The sequence below is a fragment of the Microcaecilia unicolor genome, chromosome 5, assembly GCF_901765095.1.
Source record: "Microcaecilia unicolor chromosome 5, aMicUni1.1, whole genome shotgun sequence".
Classification (NCBI taxonomy): domain Eukaryota; kingdom Metazoa; phylum Chordata; class Amphibia; order Gymnophiona; family Siphonopidae; genus Microcaecilia; species Microcaecilia unicolor.
This window is the reverse complement of record NC_044035.1, coordinates 349,581,542-349,605,674: the sequence shown is the minus strand read 5'-3', so window position 1 is coordinate 349,605,674 and position 24,133 is coordinate 349,581,542. Positions and strand designations below refer to the sequence as shown.

Genomic DNA, 24,133 nt, shown 5'->3' with positions numbered 1-24,133 from the left:
ATAACATAGCAGAGCCGGTGGTGGGAGGCGGGGCTAGTGCTGGGCAGACTTCTACAGTCTGTGCCCTAAAAATGGCAGATACAAATCAAGGTCAGGTATACACAAAAAGTAGCACATATGAGTTTATCTTGTTGGGCAGACTTGGTGGTCTTTCTCTGCCGTCATCTACTATGAGGCAGATGCAGCAACCAAACGTAAAAAAATCTAAATCGTTAAAGTCCCTAACGATTTTAAAATAACGAAAAATGCACCAAAAAAAAAAGTCACACATGCTGAGATCGGTATTGAAACGTACAATGTATCAAAGAATCACAATACACATCGTTAATCGGCCCCCAAATCATGCGCAGAGCAGCCAAGCGTTATGTTAGCTGCTCTGCGCATGCCACAAACAGTCAAAACACAGTCAAATCACAAGCACATGGCTCCCAAATCAAAAAAAAAAAAAAAAAGGGTTGGGAGGGGGCAAGGGCGCTCATCAGGAGCGTCCTGTACGGACGGCCTTGCCCCCCCCCCCCCGCTGCTCCCCACTTTCCGCCGCTCCCCCCACCCCGAAAAAAGCAAAATTCGAGCAGCTCCTGCCCCCCTCCCTTCCTCACTACTCTCTCACCTCAGCTCCGCCTCCCGACATCCTCCGTCCTGTGCCCCGCCCCCTTTTGGGGTCGTCGCCGCCATTCCCCTCCTCCATCGGGCCCCCCTCCCTCTTACCGGGCCCGTGCAGCGCCTCTCTCCTCTGTCCGAAGGCGCTGCACGGGCAAGAAGAAAGCCTGATGCCTGCCTTCGCCCAGCTTCGATGGCGCGTCTTTCTCCTGCTGGGCCCGCCCCTGTCTGACGTCAGTAACCTACGTAGGTAACCGACGTCAGACAGGGGCGGGCCCAGCAGGAGAAAGACGCGCCATCGAAGCTGGGCGAAGGCAGGCATCAGCTGTCTTCTTGCCCGTGCAGCGCCTTCGGACAGAGGAGAGAGGCGCTGCACGGGCCCGGTAAGAGGGAGGGGGGCCCGATGGAAGAGGGGAATGGCGGCGACGACCCCAAAGGGGGCGGGGCACAGGACGGAGGATGTCGGGAGGCGGAGCTGAGGTGAGAGAGTAGTGAGGAAGGGAGGGGGGCAGGGGCTGCTCGAATTTTGCTTTTTCGGGTGGGGGGAGTGGCGGAAAGTGGGGAGCAGCGGGGGGGGGGGGCAAGGCCGTCCGTACAGGACGCTCCTGATGAGCGCCCTTGCCCCCTCCCGACCCTTTTTTTTTATTTTTATTTATTTATGTTTTTCTGACGTCCTTTGGACCAATCACAGCGCTTTTAGCTCTGCTAATGCACTGGGATTGGCTCAAAGTTTGTTTATTTTTTCTCTTAATGATTTTTCCTGGCACAGAGCTGTCCTAACGAGTGGTCCAGACCTGTCGTTAGTTTTCCTGCCTTTTTCCTGCGTAAAGGCAATCGGAAAAGGTTAGTGCATGTCGTTTCAATGGGGTTTTCACACTAATTGCTCATCTCCATTCCGTTTTCGTTAGCTGCTGGCTTCCTCGGTAAAAGCCCTTTGATGCATGCAACGGATCAAATTTTCCTCGTTGGAGAGTCATTAAAGGCTCATTTAGCTTTAGTGCATCTGCCTCTATGTTACTATGTCCATCCTAAGGCTCAAAACGGTATACAATAATAAAAAAACCAATATACATTAAAGTAAAAAAACCTATGAAAGAGTGTAATGAATGTATAAAATACAAATATAAAACAAAACAAAAATAAGAAGTAAATCAAGAATAGTAACAGGAGAAAAACCAGGTTTTCATTAATTTCCAAAACTTAAATAGTTTCAGTCTGGATCTCAAAAGGTAAAGTATTCCAGATTGGGACTACAGCATGTACAAAAAGTCTCTTGGAGGTGACGGCCAGCCTAGGTCTAGAAAAAAGCAGCTGTTTAAGCTTATTAATATGCAGAGACCTGGTGGTAGTTTTAGGAGATCGCATTGTAATTAACGCAGAAAGATATGCTGGACAAAGGTCATTCATTATTTTAAATACCAGACATAAGACCTTAAAATGTATCCTAGGGGTATGTTTACTAAGGTGTGTTAGCGGTTTTAACGTGCCTGAAAATTTAAGGCACGTTAAACGCTAGCGTGCTCATACATTTATATGGGCGCGTTAGCGTTTAATGCGCATTAACCATTTACGCGTGTTAAAAACGCTAACGCGCCCATAGCACCCCTTAGTAAACATAGGTGCTAGTTTGTTACGTTACTTGATTAAAATTGATGTTCTTCCTATGTACCTAATAGGAGACTAGATTATGGGTATTCATGAGCTGTTATTTACTGTTTAGTGTTGTTTTCACTTGGAAGGGCATTTTTGAAAGAAACATCTTTAGGAATTTGGACGTTTTACAAAGTCGTCCAAATTCGGAGGCGGGGAGAAGGTCATTTTCAAAAAAAGATGGATATCCGTCTTTCGTTTCAAAAATACCAAGGATGTCCTTGGATTTGGACGTCTTTGTTGTTCAGCGATTTTCAAAACCAAAGACGTCCAAGTCTAAAACGTCCAAATGCAAGCCATTTGGATGTGGGAGGAGCCAGCATTTCTATTACACTGGTCCCGCTGACATGCCAGGCCAGCAATGGGGCACCCTAGGGGGCACTGCAGTGGACTTCATAAAATGCTCCCAGGTACATTGCTCCCTTACCTTGTGTGCTGAGCCCCCCAAAACCCACTACCCCCAACTGTACACCACTACCATAGCCCTTATGGGTGAAGGGGGGCACCTATATGTGGGTACAGTGCGTTTCTGGTGGGTTTTGGAAGGCTCGCTGTTTCTTCCACAAATGTAACAGGTGGGGGGGGGGGGGGTATGGGCCTGGGTCCACCTATCTGAAGTGCACTGCACCCACTAAAACTGCTCCAGGGACCTGCGTGCGCTGTCATGGACCTGAGTATGACATCTGAGGCTGGCAATCAATATTTTTAAAGATGTTTTTTGAGGATGGGAGGGGGGTTTAGTGACCATTGGGGGAGTAAGGGGAAGTCATCCTTGATTCCCTCCAGTGGTCATCTGGTCATTTTGTGCCTTATTCGTAATAAAAACAGGTCCGGGTGAAAACGTCCAAGTTTTAGTCATGGACGTCTCTGCTTTTTTTCCACTATGGCTCAAAGATGTCCAAGTCTTAGGAACGCCCAACTCCGATACGCCCCCTGCAGATTTGGACGTCCTTGCGACGGACCTTTGCTAGAGACGTCCAAAATTGGGTTTTGATTATACTGATTTGGACATCTGTGAGAGATGGATGTCCCGAGTTCCGATTTATGTCGGAAGATGGATGTCCATCTCTTTCGAAAATGAGCCTGTTGGTCACCTTTTGACCTCAGTGTCAATGTTCATATATTTTATGTAACCTTTTCACTTATTAAAACCAATAAAACTTGTATACTAAAAATAAATGTATCCTAGTATGAATGGGTAGCCAACGAAGTATCAAAAACAAAGGAGTGACATGATCATATCTTGTTTTATGGAACAATATGCGAGCAGCAGTGTTCTGGATCAAATAAAGTTTAGATCGAGATTGAGGACAGCCCTAAAAAAAGGGAGTTACAGTAATCAATGCTGAAGAAAATCAGTGCTTGGAACTATTTTCTGCATATCATCTAATGAAAAATAGGAACGGACCTGTCGCAGATATGTAAGGAGTATGTTTACTAAGGCACGTTGGCGTTTTTAACGCGCCTTTAAAGTCAAGGTGCGTTAAACGCTAACACGCCGATACATTATTATGGGCGCATTCGCGTTTAACATGTGTCAACCATTAACTTGCATTAAAAATGTTAACACGCCTAGAGCGCGCCTTAGTTAATGTATCCCTTAGTTAAAAAAAAAAAAAAAGTAGCTGATACTAATTTCTTTACACGAAGATCCCCATTTAAATCAGAATCAAGCCAGATGCTTGATTGATAGAGGGAAATGACAAAGATTTGCCATTAGCCCAAATAAATTTGTGCATGAAATTTAATTGATCAATGAGCCAATTAGCTGCAATTGGCCGATAACAATCAATTATTTGACGCTAATTGACAGCAATTTGAATTTATGTGCACATCTTACTAGGCATTATTCTATGAAATTGCGCATGCAAATTTTTTAGTGCACAAGTGAAAAGGGCGTGGCCATGGGAGGGGCATGGGCAGGTCAGGAGTGTTTACTACAGATAGGTGCAGCATTACTGAATACCAGGGATCCGTGCCTAATTTAGGCATGAAGATTGACACCAGGTTTCAGTTGGTGTAAATCTCAGTGCGCAAAATTGGGCGCGGATCCCGGCACTAAGTGTTATTCTGTAAATGGCGCCCAGCTCGGAGCACTGTTAAACACTTAGCGCTCATTTTTTACATTTAGGGATCCTTTTACCAAGGTGCGGGCAAAAGGGGCCTGTGCTGGTGGCGGGGTCCATTTTTCCTGTGCGCCAGGGCCCTTTTTTCCTGCAAGGGGAAAAAGACCCCAGGCACGCATGTGACCATGCGACGGGGAGCCCTTACTGCCACTCGTTGAGGTGGCGATAAGGGCTCCTGCGCTAACCTGGGGCAGCGCACAGCAATGCTCGATTTACCGCTACGCAAGCCATTTCCGGGAGATTTCTTTTTCCCCCAGAAAATGGCGTGCGCTTGGGGCGGGACTACTGCTGGCAGCTGTGTTGGGCCGGTGGTAGTCCTGGAAGAGCGAACGGTACTGCTGCTCTGTGAAAGGGTCCCTTAGTCCCTGTCTGTCTCGAACTGCACTTTCCTCGGCTACGAAATAATGTTTAATTTGTATTCTGCTGATGTCATCAGTTCCTATGTTTGAATTGTATGTTTCTAACACTGCATCACTGCTTTTACTAAGTTTAATTTACTTAATGTACCTCACTGATTGTACTTACACTTATATTTGGTCGTTTTACTATTAAAATTGTAAGGACCCTGTTTACTAAGGTGCACTAGTGTTTTTAGCGCACACCAAAAATTAGTGCGTGCTAGAGACACCCATAGGAATTATTTATTTATGTATTTAACACATTTATATCCCACATTATCCCATTTAGTTGCAGGCTCAATGTGGCTTACACAATACCGTAGAGGTAGGCTCCGGTTCAATAATACAAATACATAGTACAATAGTAAGCATGTAAGAAACATCAGTATAAAACAACAAGGAAATAAAAAGAGGGAAGTTATAGACATCTAGTACGGTTCATATTTTGTTGTGTCACATGAAGTGAGAGGTTAATTTGGGTCAGGGGGATAGGCCTTCTTAAACAAGTTGGTTTTCAGTAGTTTCCTGAAGTTAAGATGGTTACGATTAGATCTCACGGTTTTGGGCAAAGCGTTCCACAGTTGTGTACTTATGTAAGAAAAGCTGGCTGCATAAGTAGATTTGTATCTAAGTCCATTGCAGTCTGGATAATACAGGTTTAAATAAGTTCGAGATAGGCTGGTATATGGGTATCTCTAGCATTAGCGCACGCTAAAAACGCTAGCATGGCTTAGTAAACATAACATAGTAACATAGTAGATGACAGCAGAAAAAGCCCTGCACGGTCCATCTAGTCTGCCCAACAAGATAAACTCATATGTGCTACTTCTTGTGTATACCTTACCTTGATTTGTATCTGCCATTTTCAGGACACAGACCGTAGAAGTCTTGCCCAGAACTAGCCCCATTTTCAGGACACAGACCGTAGAAGTCTTGCCCAGAACTAGCCCCACCACCCAAACACCAGCCCCGCCTCCCAATCTCAGCTAAGCTTCTGAGGATCCATTCCTTCTGAACAGGATTCCTTTATGTTTATCCCACGCATGTTTCAATTCCGTTACCGTTTTCATCTCCACCACCTCCCGCAGGAGGGCATTCCAAGCATCCACCCCTCTCTCTGTGAAAAAATACTTCCTGACATTTTTCTTGAGTCTGCCCCCCTTCAATCTCATTTCATGTCTCCGGAAAAGGTTCGCCTTCCCGTCTATGGAAAAGGTTTGTTTGTGGATTAATACCTTTCAAATATTTGAACGTCTGTATCATATCACCCCTGTTTCTCCTTTCCTCCCTTAGTAAACAGGGTCCAAAGTTTGTACAACAGGTATAGTTTAACACTGCCTTGGATGAATCTTTTCTTAAAGGCGGTGAATAAATCCCAATAAATAAAATAAACAAGAGTGAAAGTGGTCATGAAAAAAAACCCAGTAAGATTAGCGAGGAATATTAGTGTGGTCAAAGTTTGGGGGGAGTGTACTATCAGTGGTTTGGAATATAGAGCATGCAACTGGTAGCAGAAGATATTGTCACTTTAACATTTTTTAAAATTAGATTGGGTGACTTTTTGCTGAATACGCAGGTTAGCTGCGATTTGGGCTGATGGGTATTAATGGGTATTTGTTTAGAATTTTTGGAATGTAGCTGACTGAGGCAGTGCCTCTCTTCTCCATGGACGAGCAGAATGGGTCGGCCACAGGTGGGTGATGACATTTCACAGCTCCGTTGTGGTTGACTTATCCTGCTGTCCACAGAGAACCTCTGTTACAGGTAAGTAACTTCACTTTTTTTTTTCCTTCACTGGGACAGCAAAAACAAAGCTTTGAGTAATTTGGAATAATTTTTATTTTTTTGTTACATTTGTACCCCGTGCTTTCCCACTCATGGCAGGCTCAATGCGGCTTACATGGGGCAATGGAGGATTAAGTGACTTGCCCAGAGTCACAAGGAGCTGCCTGTGCCTGAAGTGGGAATTGAACTCAGTTCCTCAGTTCCCCAGGACCAAAGTCCACCACCCTAACCACTAGGCCACTCCTCCACTCCATTATGTTTGAACTTAATGCAAGTGATATTCTGGCTGGAGGTTCTTGTGGCTCTTTGGCGTTCTTGGCTCGGCCCTTATGAATTTGCTGTTTACAAAATGTATGGAACGTTACAAGATTCTGATCTCGTCTCCCTTCAGTCTGGGATCTAACTCGCTGATAGTGTGGTTTTCGGACTAAGGGGAACAGCTCATGGGTTGTGTGTTCACAGGTGCAGAATAGTATTGATGCGTTTCTGGCCCTCTGTTGTTAAAAGCCTGGGGATTGGCGGTGATTTGTGAATGGTCAGAGGGATTCTTTTCCACCCTAGCTATGCAGTGCTGCAAGGCATGTTGAGCACAGTTAAACCAAACCACACGAGCAGGAGGAAGCCAAGTTTAGGTGGCAGAGCCGGTGGTGGGAGGCGGGGATAGTGCTTGGGAGGCGGGGATAGTGCTGGGCAGACTTATACGGTCTGTGCCAGAGCCGGTGGTGGGAAGCGGGACTGGTGGTTGGGAGGCAGAGATATTGCTGGGCAGACTTATACGGTCTGTGCCAGAGCCCGTGGTTGGGAGGCGGGGATAGTGCTGGGCAGACTTATACGGTCTGTGCCAGAGCCGGTGGTGGGAGGCAGGGATAGTGCTGGGCAGACTTATACGGTTTGTGCCCTGAAGAGGACAGGTACAAATAAAAAGTAGCACATATGAATTTATCTTGTTGGGCAGACTGGATGGACCGTGCAGGTCTTTTTCTGCCGTCATCTACTATGTAAATGTGACTGGGCCAAAAGGGGGAAAACACACCAGGTCAATGTATAATATTGTAAAAAAAAAAAGAAAAAGAAAGTATTATAATAAACTTTTTTTTTAACAAAAATAACGACTTGTGTCCCTGATGTATGTAAAATTATCAAATAGTCCTTTCAAAAAAAACAAATCCCAATGTTATATAAATATACCATAAATAATCACATCCCGACATGGCCATGTTTAGTCATTGTGACCAAATGACAGGTATATACAGGGTGAGACAAAAAAAAAAAAAAGTAACCCCCTATGTTTCTTTTGCCGTTTACTCAGCAACTGCTTTGAATTTCAATGAGAAATTCTAGACTTATTTAGGCCTCGTTTTTCAAAGCTGCGCTAGCAATTTCAGTACAGCAAATGAGATTAAGCCCATTCAGTTCCTTTTGGCCTTTGTTGTGTTTGCCTCCCCAGAATCTCTAGTGTGGCTTTGTAAAAGGAGTCTTTAGTCATCTTACTTGCGTATTATTAGACAACGTTTAATTATCTTAAAGCTATGTTGATGTTGCAGACATTTTATTATTTTTGTTATTATTATTTATTGCATTTGTACCCCACATTATCCCACTTTTTTGCAGGCTCAATGTGGCTTACAGAGTGTTGTTATGATGCAGGTCGTTACATGATCTTAAATACAGTCGATAATAGGCTGAAGGTAGGTGTTGTGAGAGGTATTTTGATGCACCTGAGTAGTTTGAGGAAAGATTTATTAAGGATGTCTTTCGTAGGCTTTGTTGAAGAGGTGTGTCTTCAAAGATTTGCGAAAGCTGGTTAGATTGTCCATATTTTTCAGGGCCGTGGGTAATGCGTTCCAGATCTGTGTGCTTTTATACGCAAAAGTAGTAGCGTATGACTGTTTGTATTTAATTCCTTTAGCGTTACTACCTAGTGATTTTTGCACGTTAAAAACTTTCGCGCTAAAACACAGTAAAATAACATCATTCAAACGATACAATTAACAATGCGTCAGATTTTTTCAGTCATGCTGACATTTTCTTCACAGTCCTGAGCTTCCAGTTCTTAATCATAGGCAGCCACTATTGCCTTTGCTCTAAAACCTTGTTCACACAGTTATCTGGTTTCTCATTTTGTCTGCTGCCGACACCTTGCTCGTGATTGCGGTTTATTTTATTCATTCAATCTTACATCCCATAATTATCCAAAAAACAAGTTTCGGTTCAGTGTGGCTTACAGTTTTCAGTTAGGAGAAATTACAGGTATTGAAGGATTGCAGTATTTTTGCATTTATAACATAAGAACTGGGTCAGACCAGTGGTCCATCAAGCCTCCTGCTTCCAACAGTGGCCAAGCCAGGTCACAAGTACCTGGCAGAAACACAAATAGTAATAACATCCATCTGGAATCCTAAAAAGTAACAAGATTCCATACAGAATCTCAAAGAGTAGCAGCATTCCATGTAGAGCCCCATCTGGAATCTTAAAGAGGAACAAGATTCCATGCAGAATCCCAAATAGTAGCAACATTCCATGTAGAACCGCAAAGAATATTAAGATTCTGGAATCCTAAAGTGTAACAAGATTCTATACAGAATCTCAAAGAGCAGCAACATTCCATGCTACCGAACTCAGGGCAAGCAGTGACTCCCCCATGTCTGTCTCAATAGCAGACTATGGACTTTTCCTCCAGGAATTTGTCCAAATCTTTTTATAAACCCAGATACACTAACCGCTGTTACCACATCCCCCGGCAAAGAGTTCCAGAGCTTAACTATTTGTTGAGTGAAAAAGTATTTCCATTTAACTTCCTCCAGTGTTCCTTAGTCTTTGTACTTTAAGTGCCATCATTTAGAACCTAGGTAACTGAATCCAGCCATGTAGATGGATTTGTAGGTTATGTTTTTTACAGTTGGGTAGCTGGAGTAATAAGTAACCTCTGGTTTCTGGGCTTGCGTTTCTCAGTGATAGTTCGATGAAGTGTAACTTGTAATCAAGTGACGTTCCAGATAATATCTTGAAAGTAAGAGTGGTAGCTTTTGGAAAACAGTCTGGCTTTTATTGGGAGCCAGTGTAACGTTGCAAGCAATGGGGTTACTCCTTCATATTTTGACTTTTTGGAAATCAGTCTTCTGTGTTTTGTGTGGTCTGCAGTGATTTTAGTATGCTTTCCGTGCATCCCACTGTTCTGATTTGAAATGCTTTTAAATGAAATTATTTTATCAAATACTAATATGTCACTGTGATGTTGTTGCTGCAACACAACTTAACCAAAGATCATAACGGACATATCCTAACTCTTTCTTTCCCTCTCTAAGTTCTCCCCAACTGTCTTTACCCTACATGTATCTCACTCTACCATAATATCACCTTGATATTAATCGCAACTTGTATTTGTTCATACCAAAATCAGTTAATGCCGATTACGCTACCATGTAAGTCACATTGAGCCTGTAAAAAGGTGGGAAAATGTGGGATACAAATGCAACAAATAAAATAAAATAAATAAATTAACAGTAAGCTGGTATTCCCCCCCCCCCCCCAAATAATAGTACTTTTACAGTGTAAACATTTTTGTGCATGTGAAAATTGCTGGTTGGTCACTCTAAAGTGTCTTTATCTTAGCCATTTTTCAAGATAATCTCATTCCACTTGGGACAACGTAGGTAGTAACAACAAATAAAGCCGTAAAATTTACACTGAAATTCCAAATGGTTGATGAGAAAACAGCAAAAAAAAGAAAAAAAAACTCTATGGGGTTGCTTGCTTTTTTTTTTTAATGTTTTTTTTTTTTTGCCTCACCCTGTAGAATCCGTTACTTTACTCTTTATTAGTCTTTCAAAGGTAATCAACAGAAATAAAACAAAATAAATCATGAAAAAGAAAATAAGATGATACCTTTTTTATTGGACATAACTTAATACATTTCTTGATTAGCTTTCGAAGGTTGCCCTTCTTCCTCAGATCGGAAATAAGCAAATGTTGGTAGATGACAGTATATATAAGTGAGACAACAAAGCATAACAGTGACAGTCTACCAGGATGGGGTTGGATAGGAGGTATGCATGGGGACATCAAAGCATATCATTGATATTCTAACAGGATAGGTGAGGGGATTCAATTTACATAGACATCATATGAACAATACTGGTGCCAGTAGGGTTCCCACCCCTGTTGGTCAGCATTTTACAGGACCAGGACACTACCAGTGACTTCACAGTGAGAATCCTGAAAGGTAACTTTAAAACCATACAAGAACGTAAGACCTTTGAAGTCAGAATGATTGAATATTTTAACACCCAACAGAAAGGACTTAACAAGGATCTGGGGTTCCTAGCCCATTATAAACCATAAAGCTGTATGTCTCTGTTGATCACCCCACCCCTCACCTATCCACACCCATCCTGTTAGAATATCAATGATATGCTTTGATGTCCCCATGCATACTTCCTACCCACCCCCCTCCTCCCACCCTGTCAGACTGTCATAGTAATGCTTGAATGTTTTCACTTATATACACTGTCAGCTAGCACATTTGCTTATTTCCGATCTGACGAAGAAGGGCAACCTTCGAAAGCTAATCAAGAAATGTATTAAGTTATGTCCAATAAAAAAGGTATCATCTTATTTTCTTTTCCATGTTTCCTTTCTGTTGAGAATCTTTGGCAGTCCAACTCTTTCCTTTTTGGAAATCCTCCTGTTCACTGTGGATTCCTGAGGTCCATCCCCACCCCCCTCTGTCTCTCAGAGCATCCCAGAGGTCTGGCAGAATATAGAAGTTAACCCTATCTATGCTGGCAAGGGCAGAGTGAGTCCAGCAACTTCCTGTGAGCTCCACTAGAAGGGTCTAAATAAATCAAATTCAGGTTCAGCCATTATGTGCCTGCATGATTTGCTGGAGTGCCTTTGCTTCTGGTTTTACTCCAGCTAGGTAATCAATAGAAATAAAACATGGAAAAGAAAATAAGATGATACCTTTTTTATTGGACATAATACATTTCTTGATTAGCTTTGAAGGTTGCCCTTCTTCCTCAGATCGGAAATAAGCAAATGTTGGTAGATGACAGTATATATAAGTGAGACATCAAAGCATTTCAGTGACAATCTGATCGAAATCTAATCGAAAGCTAATCAAGAAATGTACTAAGTTATGTCCAATAAAAAAGGTATCATCTTGTTTTCTCTTTCATGTTTTATTTTGTTTTATTTCTATTGATTACCTTTAAAAGTGGACTAACACGGCTATCACACCTCTTTAGTCTTTCAAGAATTCAATTCTCCAATTACAGAAAAACTAAATTTAACTATCAGTCTCAGAAGTTATGCATAGTTTGGAGAGAAGGAAGAGATCATAATAAATTAAAGGCTTCTTTTAGTGATTCCCGCGCAGCAAATGAGAGGAAGTCCATTCAATTCCTACGGGCTTCCTCTCATTTGCAGCGGGAGAATCGCTAGTGCGGCTTTGTAAAAGAAGCCCTTAAGAAGAAAAAAAATTAGAAAAATGTCATCAATCCACCTGCAGTACAAAGTAGCTGCTAATATCAGGCTATTACCCTCTTTATATTTATTTAATACATGAAATTGTGTCTTCCTGTGCTTGAATCAACGCTTTCAACTGAGTGGGGTCATAAGATGTATTCTTCCCAGAGGGCTTTACAGTACACTTCTGGGGAAACCATAGGAAAACTGACAGAATCTGTTACAAAAATAGCTTGCATACGAGTATCAGCTGTTAAGAGTGAACAGTGAGAAATCTTCCCAATCGTGAATAATTATCAATTCTAGCACTACTACTACTACTTATCATTTCTATAGCGCTACAAGGCATACGCAACGCTGTACACCATACACAAAAGACAGTCCCTGCTCAAAGAGCTTACAATCTAGAAAAGACAGGTAAACAGACAGAACAAGTAAGGGTAAAGGGAATAAAGAGAGATGAGGGTAAAGGGAATAAAGAGAGATGAGGATAAAGGACAGGGTAAGTGAGTTAGGAGTCAAAAGCAGTGGTAAAGAGGTGGGTTTTGAGTTTGGACTTGAAAACGGCTAAAGACGGGGCTAGACGTACAGGCTCGGGAAGTCTATTCCAGGCGTTAGGTGCACATAACTAACACATAACTAAGTACAATCATTACAAAGTATGAAACACACAGGAAAGTGATTTTTATTCCAGGATGGGCACACAATGGTCTTTGCACTCAGTTATTGCACAAAGAAATAAATAGGCAAAACTCAGGGATCTCGCTCACTAGCCACATTGAGCCTGCAAATAGGTGAGAAAATGTGGGATACAAATGTAACAAATAAATAAATAAATAAATACTACTACTACGAAACATTTCTGTATCGCTATAATAGACATACGCAGTGCTGCACATTTTACTTGCAAGTACTTTCTCTATCCCTAGAGGGCTCACAATCTAGTTTTTGTACTTGAGACAATGGAGGGTTAAGTGACTTGCCCAAGGTCACAAGGAGCTGCAGTGGGGATCAAAGCCCACTGCACTAACCATTAGGCCACTCATAAGTACATAAGTAATGCCACACTGGAAAAAGACCAAGGGTCCATCGAGCCCAGCATCCACGACAGCGGCCAATCCAGGCCAAGGGCACCTGGCGAGCTTCCCAAACGTACAAACATTCTATACATATTCCTGGAATTGTGGATTTTTCCCAAGTCCATTTAGTAGCGGTTTATGGACTTGGCCTTTAGGAAACCGTCTAACCTCTTTTTAAACTCTGCTAAGCTAATCGCCTTCACCACATTCTCCGGAAATGAATTCCAGAGTTTAATTACCCGCCACGTAGACCTATGCGTGCAAGCCCATTCTATATAATAATTTGCACCTCCAACGTTCCATGTCTGTCTGCCTGTGTTCATAACATCTCCTGACGTCAGCCAGCCTCCAGCGTTCCATTCCCCCTCACTGTCCCACCCTTGCGTCAAGACGTAATGACGTCAGAGGGCGGAACAGTGAGAGGGAAGGGAACGCTGGAGGCGAGCTGACGTCACTTCTGTTTCAGCTCTGCCTCTGGTCCCGCCCTTCTGCAAACAGGAAATGAGGGAGGGACAAGAGGCAGAGCTGAAACAGAAGTGAAGGCAGTCTGAAGCGCTGTGCCGTGCCTGCTCGACTTCACTGTTGCCGGTGGACCACGAGGTAAAAAATTTTAAAGAACAGCCGGCACTTTCGAATGGGAGGGGCAGCCGCACACGTCCTGCTTCCACTTGGAGGCCACAGAGAGAGAGGGAGGGAGGCGCGGGGGTGCATGGAACTCGGAGGGCAGGGAGAAGAGGGAGGGAGGGGGTCCTGGAAGGGGAGGGGGAAGGGGAATTGGAATGGGAAGGGGATCCTGGAACTCGACCCGGAGGGGGGGCCTGAAACTGGAAGGGGAGGGCCGGTCCTGGAACTCAAGGGGGAAAGGGGGAGGGGTGCCTGGAACTCAAAGGGGAGGGGTGCCTGGAACTCGGAGGACAGGGAGGAGGTGGGGGGCATGGAACTCAGAGGGGAGGGGGGCTGGAACTCGGAGGAGAGAGAGAGGGAGGGAGGGATGGAGGTAGGGCGGGGGCCCTGTGACCTTGCTGTTGGAAATGGGCCTCTTTTACTAGTATTTAACTATTATCCAAAAACAAGTTTCAGTTCAGTGTAGCTTACATCCATTCATCTGGAGGATTACATTGTTACTAGACATTTACAATCTGAGTGAAAACATTTGGTTACAAGTGGTGATTATCCAGTAAGATTTCTTGATGGGATGTTTTTGTAGTTTTCTTCTGGGATGCAGCGTGAGGCTATAGCTTGACCCTGGCAAGCTTCTAACATGCCTTTGCCCACAGATGCCAGAGTGTCCGGTTATTGCCATTTCTTCCAGGCTCTCGTGAATCTGTGTCTGGCTAATCTAGGCTTGGATATTGCTGCTCCAGCGTTGACCTCGAGCGCTTTACCTAATTGGGGATTCTTGAACCTTGAACCTAGTTGATTATCCTGCATGTTTTAGTCTTCACCCTGTCTTATGTAATTATGCATTTTGTAGTAAAAGTGATCCTTAGCTTTCCCTTCTCTGACCTCGGTAATCTGATCTTTAAAACAAGCAAGCCAAAGGTCCAGCTCACCAATATTACTTGGTTCTTTTTACCAAAAGTTTATTTTTTTTTTTGCTTTCCTCCAAATCTAATCATTTTGCACTGCTTTCAGTGTAAGGTAAAACATGCTGCCTTAAGGGTCGGCTGCTTAGAGGGGGTGTAGCTTTTGAAAGCTGCTCCAAAATGTATTTGCTTTCCTTTACTTATGAAACAGTGTTTATAGAAATACCCAAGGCAGTGAATAATCAGTAAAAAAAGGCACACATCAACAAAACAAAGACAACCATTACAATAAACTTGTTTTTGAATAATAGTTAAATTATAAGAATGAATAAATAAAAATATATAAAGAAAGGCAAAGCACAACAGCAAGAGGTGGGGAGTGGGGGGAGAAGCATAAACGGGCCAAGAGAAGAAAGGAATCCAATCTAGGGCTTAACCCTTTCATTTACGCAGATGATGTCACACTATACATCCCTAAGGAGCTTAGCCGAGATTGGGTGGCACAGCCGGAGGCGGGGATAGTGCTGGGCAGACTTATACGGTCTGTGCCAGAGCTGGTGGTGGGAGGCGGGGCTGGTGGTTGGGAGGCGGGGATAGTGCTGGGCAGACTTATACGGTCTGTGCCCTGAAGAGGACAGGTACAAATCAAGGTAGGGTATACACAAAAAGTAGCACATATGAGTTTATCTTGTTGGGCAGACTGGATGGACCATGCAGGTCTTTTTCTGCCGTCATTTACTATGTTACTATGTTACGAACACAATCAAACTCAGCTTGAACATCATGAACTCATGGGCAAATGCATTTCAACTTAAACTTAATACAGAAAAAAAACACACTGTCTCATCCTCTCATCCCAATGCAACACGAACAAGCCCACCATTATAAACACCCCTGATTACACCCTCCCTATCTCAGAAAGCCTGAAAATTCTTGGAGTCACAATCGACCAAAACCTCACACTAGAGAACCAAGCAAAATCTACAGCAAAGAAAATGTTCCACTCAATGTGGAAACTCAAACGTGTGAAACCTTTTTTCTCGAGGGAAATATTCCGCAACTTGGTACGATCCATGGTACTAAGTCACCTAGACTACTGCAATGGAATGTATGCGGGATGCAAAGAACAAATCTTAAAGAAACTCCAAACTGCGCAAAACACAGCAGCCAGGCTTATATTTGGCAAAATGAGATTCGACAACGCCAAACCCCTAAGAGAAAAATTGCACTGGCTCCCGATCAAAGAACATATTGCGTTCAAAATCTGCACCCTGGTTCACAAAAATCATCTACGGCGAAGCCCCGGGATACATGACAGACCTCATAGACCTACCAACCAGAAACACAACAAAATCAACACGAACTTACCTAAATCTCCACTACTCAAGTTGCAACGGTCTCAAATGCTAAACAACCTATGCATCCAGCTTCTCCTATATAAGCACACAACTATGGAACGCACTACCAAGTGCCGTGAAAGCAATCTATGACCACTTAAACTTCGTAAATCACTAAAAGCTAACCTGTTCAAAAAGGGCATATCCTATTGACATAACCTAAATGCCTGAACCCTGCAACACAACGAAGCCAAAACCATACTGGATATAACTAAACTCTTCCTCCTCATTACGATTCCCCCAATGTGTTTGTCACACATGGACGTTATCCTACTACAACATAACTCTGTATTTTGTTCATACCGGAATTGGCAATTTTTTCAATATCTTTTCATAATTTATTTTATTTGTTGCATTTGTATCCCACATTTTCCCAACTCTTTTTAGGCTCAATGTGGCTTGCAATACATCGTGAATATATAGAAAATTAAATTACCGCCCGGGCCATGCGGTAGCAGGGTGGTAGTTCCAAACCGACGTGCGTTGTGGGCGCGTAGGCACCAACGTGGCTTAGTAAAAGGGGCCCCTCTGACTTCTGCGCCAAAATCCAAGCGAACTCTATAACAACGCACGTAACTTAATTGGCTTGAGAAGCTAATCAGCGCTGTTAACAGCACTTAGCAAGCAATAATGAGCACTAATTAGCAATAATTAGAATTTACACGCACAAATCCCCCAAGCGTATTCTGTAATGAACTGCACCTAAATTCTAATGCGAACAGGCAAAAGTGGGTATGGTCAACGGAAGGGGGGAAACGGGCGTTTCGTGAGCGTTCCAAAATTTACGTGCACTGTTATAGAATACTAGTGGAACCATGCCCGTTTCCTCAACAATATATAGAAAATTGATAATTAGTATTACAGGCAGGATTTTTGGTAACATGATAGTGATAGGAATATAACAAGCAGATATTGTAAAACATTTCTGAATATGTGTGGTGGAGTAGTGTATATTCACATTGGTTGATTTTTGTGGTATAATTATTATAATATTTATTTTTATTTTTACATAACACCATTTATCAATTATATCTTCATTCTTAACAACGTTTTTTTATGGAGTACCATTTCATTTAGTTTCTTTGTACAGATGTGACCATAATTAGCATAATTATTTATGTACATTTTAAAATCATTTTATATATATTAGTATTTGATTTGATCTGTATTTGTACTTTCGATATTATTCATTTTCTACATCATAAGTAGCAAAGAATCTATGGTTTTCATTTTTCAGTTAATTATATGTTTTTCCCTTGTTTATACATAACATAGTTCATGATGTTTTTATCCATTCATTTATTTGTAAATGTTTTTCATTTATGATGATTCAAAAATATTGTGTCACTATTTTATTTACATACTTATATATGTTGACACATGTTTCAAAAATATTGTATTGACATAGGTTTCAAACATATCGTGTCGGTATCATATTTTATGTTTTTTTATTTTCTTTAAAAATGATTGTGTTATCTAAATTTTTGTTTTTTTTGTCAACAATTTAGACTCCTGAGGCAGGCCTGTGGCCGAAAACACAGTACTGTGTCGAGTCTGTGAATAAAGCTGTTTCTTTATCATCATAGTCCCGTTTTCCCCTGGAGTCATTGGTCCATTTCCCACTTCTTATTAGACTAGCCGTTAAACCCGTAAAAACGGGTGAGATTTCCAGCTACCCTCCCTCGCCGCCGCTCCCTCCCCCTCCGTGCTGGGCCCCCTGCACCGACCTGACAGCGCCTCTCACCTCCGTGTGAAAGCGCTGCAGGCAGCAGCAGATCGCTCTGTTGCTGCCTGCGGCGCTTCCACACGGAGGTGAGAGGCGCTGTCAGGTCAGTGCAGGGGGCCCGATGCGGAGGAGGGCAGGAGCGGTGATGGGGGGGGAGGGTGGAGGTTGGTGCGCGCGATGTTCGTTTTCAGGCAGCAGCGTCCGACAGTGACTCCGTTTCCCTCTCTGTTCCGCCCTCTGATGTCATCACGTCTTGACGCGAGGGCGGAACAGAGAGGGAAGTCTCTACTGCGCATTTGCAGGTGAGTCGGTCACTTGCCTTTGATATGTTTGATAGCCTTGTTTACGTGGGAGTTCGTGTTCATCCGCCTAGATGGATTGCCTTTCCATTGAGTAGCTTGGACAACTGCAGTATTTTGCCAACTTCTTGTTTACAAGCATTGCAAGAAGTGCAGAACTCTGCTGTGCAGCTCTCGTAACGAGCTGTCTAATTTTGAACATGTGACCCCTTTATGCAGAAGTTGAGTATGGTGCAATGAATTAAATTTACTTTTGCTTATTCATTTGGGACTGCATCACAACTCGTCTTTTGACTTGCACGAGCGTCTGCAACAGAACGTACCAACAAGATCCAAGATCTTTTACGTTCTCTGTATGCTTAATTATCAACATCTGTCATGCAGACAAACAACGGCGGCACGTTTTTCAATCACTGGCCCTTGTGAATGGAACAAGTTGCCCTTGGAACTGAGACTGCAAAAGGATATATCTTCTCTTAGTGCTCCTTGCCTGGCTGAAGCCTATGGGCAGTGGCGTACCAAGGGGGGTGGCAGTGGGGGCGGGTCCGCCCCGGGTACACGCCGCTGGGGGGGGGGGGTGCCATGCGCCTATTGGCCGAGTCCGCACGTTCCCTCCCTGCTGCTCCTTCTGCGCGGAACAGGTTACTTCCTGTTCCGGGCAAGAGGGAGCAGCAGGGACGAGCGGACTCGGAGCCGACAGGTAAAAATGCACCCGGTGGGGGGGGGGGGGGGGTGGGGGGGTCGCGCTGCACCTGGGGGGGGGGTGTAATTCACCGGGGGCGGGGGGGGGGGGGGGGCATTGGCGATCCACCCCGGGCGTCAGCCAGCCTAGGAATGCCACTGCCTATGGGCTCTGTCCTGATTTTGTCAGGACTGATGTCGTAGGGTTGGTTTTGATGTGAATGTTTGTTTTTTTTTTTGTGTTGCATAAAGGTGGGCTATAAATAATAAAACGGTAAACTCATGTGGGATAGTGCATGGCTTGTTTTGGGTTGCTATACAAGGGCATACCCCACAGAGCCAACATAAACATTGAACAATGAAAACACAAAACAAACCTAAACTAGAAACAAACAATACTCAATCCCTCGCCATATGATCCCACCCCTTGCAACCTGCTTGGGACCACACCAGATGTATTTAATTATACTGTACACTCTGGAGTCTTGTAACCACCTCTCTGGAATTACGTAAGCCACATTGAGCCTACAAATAGGTGGGAAGATGTGGGATACAAATGTAATAAATAACATTGTTCCTTTTCTCTGTACCTGGCGGGATCTATCAAATCTGCAAAAGTTAACTGTTGGAGCTTTTACTTATTGTTATTGTATAAAATTAAGCTTTGTTAGTAGCTGGACGTGTCAAATGTTTTTGGCTTGTGGGCATGACTAATGGAACTGAACTCCTGTGTGCCTCTTCCTTAAAAGTGGAGCTGAAATGAATCATTGTAACTGGACTTCCTTTTCTTGCAAACACTTTTCAAAACAAACAAAGCACAGGAGAACCCTAAAATAGTCTTTTAACATCAAAAGTAGTGCCCTACAGTCAATTTAGGATTTAGCAGACTGGAATGTTTTACTTGTGAAATGTGTGCCGTGAGCGTGTGTGTTAACCGAGGGGCATACTATCAAGCGGCATTGGAAGGCCGACTCTGTGGGTGCTGTGGGTGCTTGAGCACCCCCAATATTGAGAAAATCCTTGTATGTGTCCAGGGAGGGGTAATTCCATTTGGGCTCTAGCACCCCCAATACTTTTGAAAAGTTGACTCCTATGTGCAATGCGGGTAGTTTCTTGTGTTGGTTGTACCCTCAGCCTTTACCTGCGCACCTAATCCTGAAATGCTCTTATGATGAGACAATAGCGCCAGGTAAATTGGGTGCTAACAATCAACTAGTGTGCCGTGACACATCGGTATGCTACGGAAAGTTGGACCAGCTTAATTGTGCCAGAATGGGCTGAGTTTTCTTTAGCAGTCTTTGGCAGAATGCAGGTGTATATAGCCGCCTGCTAACCCAAACCCAGGAGCCTTGTCTCTGATGCACCTTCTTGCTTCCACACAGGTGGAAACGCGTCGGATAGAAGGCTCCAGAGTCGGTGGGAGCGGGCTGTATGAATTGCTGCTCTCTGCAAACGACTACTAGAAACAAGAAAACTTTAAAGGTACACGGTAGGTAAGAGAGACAAGGGGAGATGCCTGGTTGCCGTCTTGAGAGAGGACAGCAGGGAGAGATGTCTGGACTATTTTGTGGAAGTGGGGTTGGTGAGAGAGGAGGTAATTGCTGGACTATTTATGAGCGGGGGAAGAGAAGGTAAAATTCTGGACTATGTGTCGGGGTGCGGTGGGGTATAAGATAAAATGCTGAACCATGTGTCGGGGTGGGGGGAGAAGAAGGTAAAATGCTGGACCGTGTGTGGGGGTGTGTCTTGACAATGTTATTGCTGTATAGGTGTGCTGTGAGATGAAAAAAGTTGAAAATCTCTGTGCTGTTCTATAAAGATCCATGCACAAATGTTATAGGGTGCAACTCAAAAGGGGGGTGTGCCATGGGAGGGGCATGAGCGGGTCAGGGGTGTTTACTAAAGATGTTCGCAGTATTACTGAATACTGGGGATCTGCACCTAACTTACGTTCCAGGATTTACACCAGGTTTCAGTGGTGTAAATCCTCGTGACCACAGTTTGGTATGGAAATCAGCCTCTAAGCGCTATTCTGTAAATGGCGTACAACTCGGAATGTCATTTATAGAACAGCACATTTTTTTGTTAGGAACTATTGTTTGAGCCACTGACCGAATTTAATTCTTTGTGCTTGGGGGCTTATCAAAACATCCTTCATTACTTCCTTTTAGTTGGCTGGTTGGTTCATTCAGATGACCCCCCCCTCCCCCCGCAAAGCAGAGCACATTTGGCATGGGAAGTGTTTTTATTTCCTGCCGCAGGGTTGTGACCTAATGTTAAAGAGGCATTAGGAAATAATCCAAACAGGACTGCAGAGGTTAATGAAGTAAAAGTTGTTTATTGACAGAGAAAGGTTCCATGGATTCGACACTGGTCCCGTGTTTTGTCAGTGATAAGCCTGCTTCAGGAGTCAAAGTTTCTGTATAATCCAAAAAACGTTGTTCCCGCAATGTTTGAGCAGACTTTTGGTGTTTCACATTCTGGTTGCAGAATCCTAAGCCATAGGTAGCTTTCTGCCACCTTTATATAAGTAATTCCTCACTGGGAAAGACCAAGGGTTCATCGAGCCCAGCATCCTGTCCACGACAGCGGCCAATCCAGGCCAAGGGCACCTGGCGAGCTTCCCGAACGTACAAACGTTCTATACATATTATTCCCGGAATTGTGGATTTTTCCCAAGTCCATTTAGTAGCGGCTTTATCTCGGGAGAACGTTTTTGGTTTATACAGGGACCTGACTGCTGAAACTCGGGACTGTGTTGAATCTATTGAACGTTCTTCTGGCAATAAACAACCTTTAACTTCATTGACCTCTGGACTCCTGTTTGATTGGTTGCCCAACTTCCCTTCCCTACTTCTTGGATAGTATGTTCGTAGGGAATCCTTCCTTGATTCGTCAGGTGTTTGGCAATCACCTAATGGTAAAGTTCACTCTTTCAGCTCTACTCAATGGGTATTAACTACTTTTCAGGCGTGGGCAGTGTTCAAAGGGGAAAATTTAAGGAGGGTGACAAAGCTGAGCCCGCTACATGGAAGACCAGGCTGCGGTGTGCGTTAATAAGAGCCCAGACTTTGAGGAGGTGACTGGACCCGATCACAGCTGGACATCTCTGAGCCGTACAAGGTTTACAGAATTGTACCAGATGAAGAGCAGAAATGTAAGTGCAATGCATGTGTGGTGACGCTGAATTTCTTGTCATAGGGGTGCAGGTTCAAGTGAGAAAAACAGTATGTTACCTGAAAGCACAACGCATACAGTGGGAAATATTACTGTGCTGTAGGGTGAGCTGTCCAGTGGCGTACCAAGGGGGGGGGGGGGGGGGGGCGGTGGGGGCGGTCCGCCCCAGGGGCCCGCCGCTGGGGGGTGCCCGCGGCACGCGCCTGTGGCTGCGAGTTCGAAGCGCTACGCTAAATTCTCTCGTTCGCTGCAGCTCCCTCCCTCTGCCCCGGAACAGGTTACTTCGAACTCGCAGCCGACAGGCGGCGCGCCACGGCACCCCCCAGTGGCGTGCATCCGGGGGGGGTGTCATTTCGCCGGGGGGGGGGGGGCACATCGGCGATCCGCCCGGGTGTCGTCGACGCTAGGAACGCCACTGGAGCTTGTCAGAGCTTTTACTGTGAGCTTAGACCTGTTTCACATCACTACTAAAGAGTCCTGGTTATAACAGGGCTTCTGATTCTAGGAATTTAGCAGTTGCAAATTCGGGTGTTTATTTTCAAGCCCAATTAGAGCTTTTGGGAGGGTACTACAATTCTGTGTGCTGATGTATTTCTGCATCATGAAATTTAAAAAAATGTAAGCATATTTTAATTGCATTCCTTTCTTTTTTTTTTTTTTTTTAAACATGGCCTGTTAAACCCTTAAAAATCGGTATATGCTATTTATCTGAGACTCCAGAACATATGAAAAATCTTTTCTTTATTGACAATAAATGTCAATCATCCATACAAACCTACCTATATTATACTTTTAACTCACTCAAACATTCACACGCTCCAGCCATCCATATATATCTTTCACAACAGTGATACAACACTTATCAATCAGTGCAATACAACTCTACCAGTTTAAAGCTAATCAATTTGATCAAACAGGATCAACATCAACGCTGGTTCCATAAACCGGAACTGCGTATAGTCTGTATCAATTGTCCTTTATATGACTGGAACAAACTTAATGCAGTGTTGCACCATATGTATAAATTGTAAGGGTATTCTTCAGGCCACAATAGTGTTCCCAACTGATGACAAGTCTCATCGAGAATGTCCAAAGCCCCCAAATTGGGTTGGCTGGAAAACGTGCATCCACGCTTGAAACCTTCAACTCGCCGGTTCCCCGATGCTGATCGGCATTTCGTCTCCTTCCTCAGGAGGAACCAAAGTCATAATTCTATATCATGCTGCTCGCCTACGTGGTACTTGGCCGAACTTCCGCCCAAGAATCACACCACATTCCAACAGTTTCCGGTGTGTGATTCTTGGGCGGAAGTTCGGCCAAGTACCACGTAGGCGAGCAGCCTGATATAGAATTATTACTTTGGTTCCTCCTGAGGAAGGAGACGAATGCCGATCAGCATCGGGGAACCGGCGAGTTGAAGGTTTCAAGCGTGGATGCACGTTTCCAGCCACCCAATTTGGGGGCTTTGGACATTCTCGATGAGACTTGTCCTCAGTTGGGAACACTATTGTGGCCTGAAGATACCCTTACAATTTATACATATGGTGCAACACTGCATTAAGTTTGTTCCAGTCATATAAAGGACAATTGATACAGACTATACGCAGGTTCCGGTTTATGGAACCAGCGTTGATGTTGATCCTGTTTGATCAAATTGATTAGCTTTAAACTGGTAGAGTTGTATTGCACTGATTGATAATGTGTTGTATCACTGTTGTGAAAGATATATATGGATGGCTGGAGCGTGTGAATGTTTGAGTGAGTTAAAAGTATAATATAGGTAGGTTTGTATGGATGATTGACATTTATTGTCAATAAAGAAAAGATTTTTCATATGTTCTGGAGTCTCAAGTAGTTATATGTTAAAACTGACTCTGGTTGTGTAAAAAAATCCCTATAGTTAATTAACAGGTTGTCAAATATGCTATTTATCACCATCATCCCTCAATGATATCCCTCTCTTTCAACCCCATGGGCCCCACCAGACTCTGGATAGATCAGGGTACGGGACATAAAAAAAGGAATTGATTGGGAGAGGGAATGACAGAGGCTTTTTGGATCTAAGAATAACCAGGTTTAGAGTCCTGATCCAAAGTGACTGGCAAGCCTGTTTTCTGCACCCATGTTCTTGTTTAAAAAAGGGAAAGGGATTGGGATTTGATACTTCCTTTCCTGTGGTTTTTGCAACCACATTCAAAGCGGTTTACATAGTATATACAGGTA

The 24,133-nt window shown here is 43.7% G+C and overlaps 1 protein-coding gene across 1 annotated transcript in view; it reads left to right on the top strand.

The window, feature by feature from the left end:
* The window catches only part of IRF8 (interferon regulatory factor 8), a 53,517-nt gene that overhangs the window by 7,756 nt on the left and 21,628 nt on the right, over positions 1-24,133 (top strand). Inside the window, 4 exon segments of the mRNA XM_030202705.1 lie at positions 21,704-21,721; positions 21,724-21,784; positions 21,787-21,818; positions 21,821-21,890. Of these exon segments, the coding sequence (XP_030058565.1) occupies positions 21,704-21,721; positions 21,724-21,784; positions 21,787-21,818; positions 21,821-21,890 (181 nt within the window).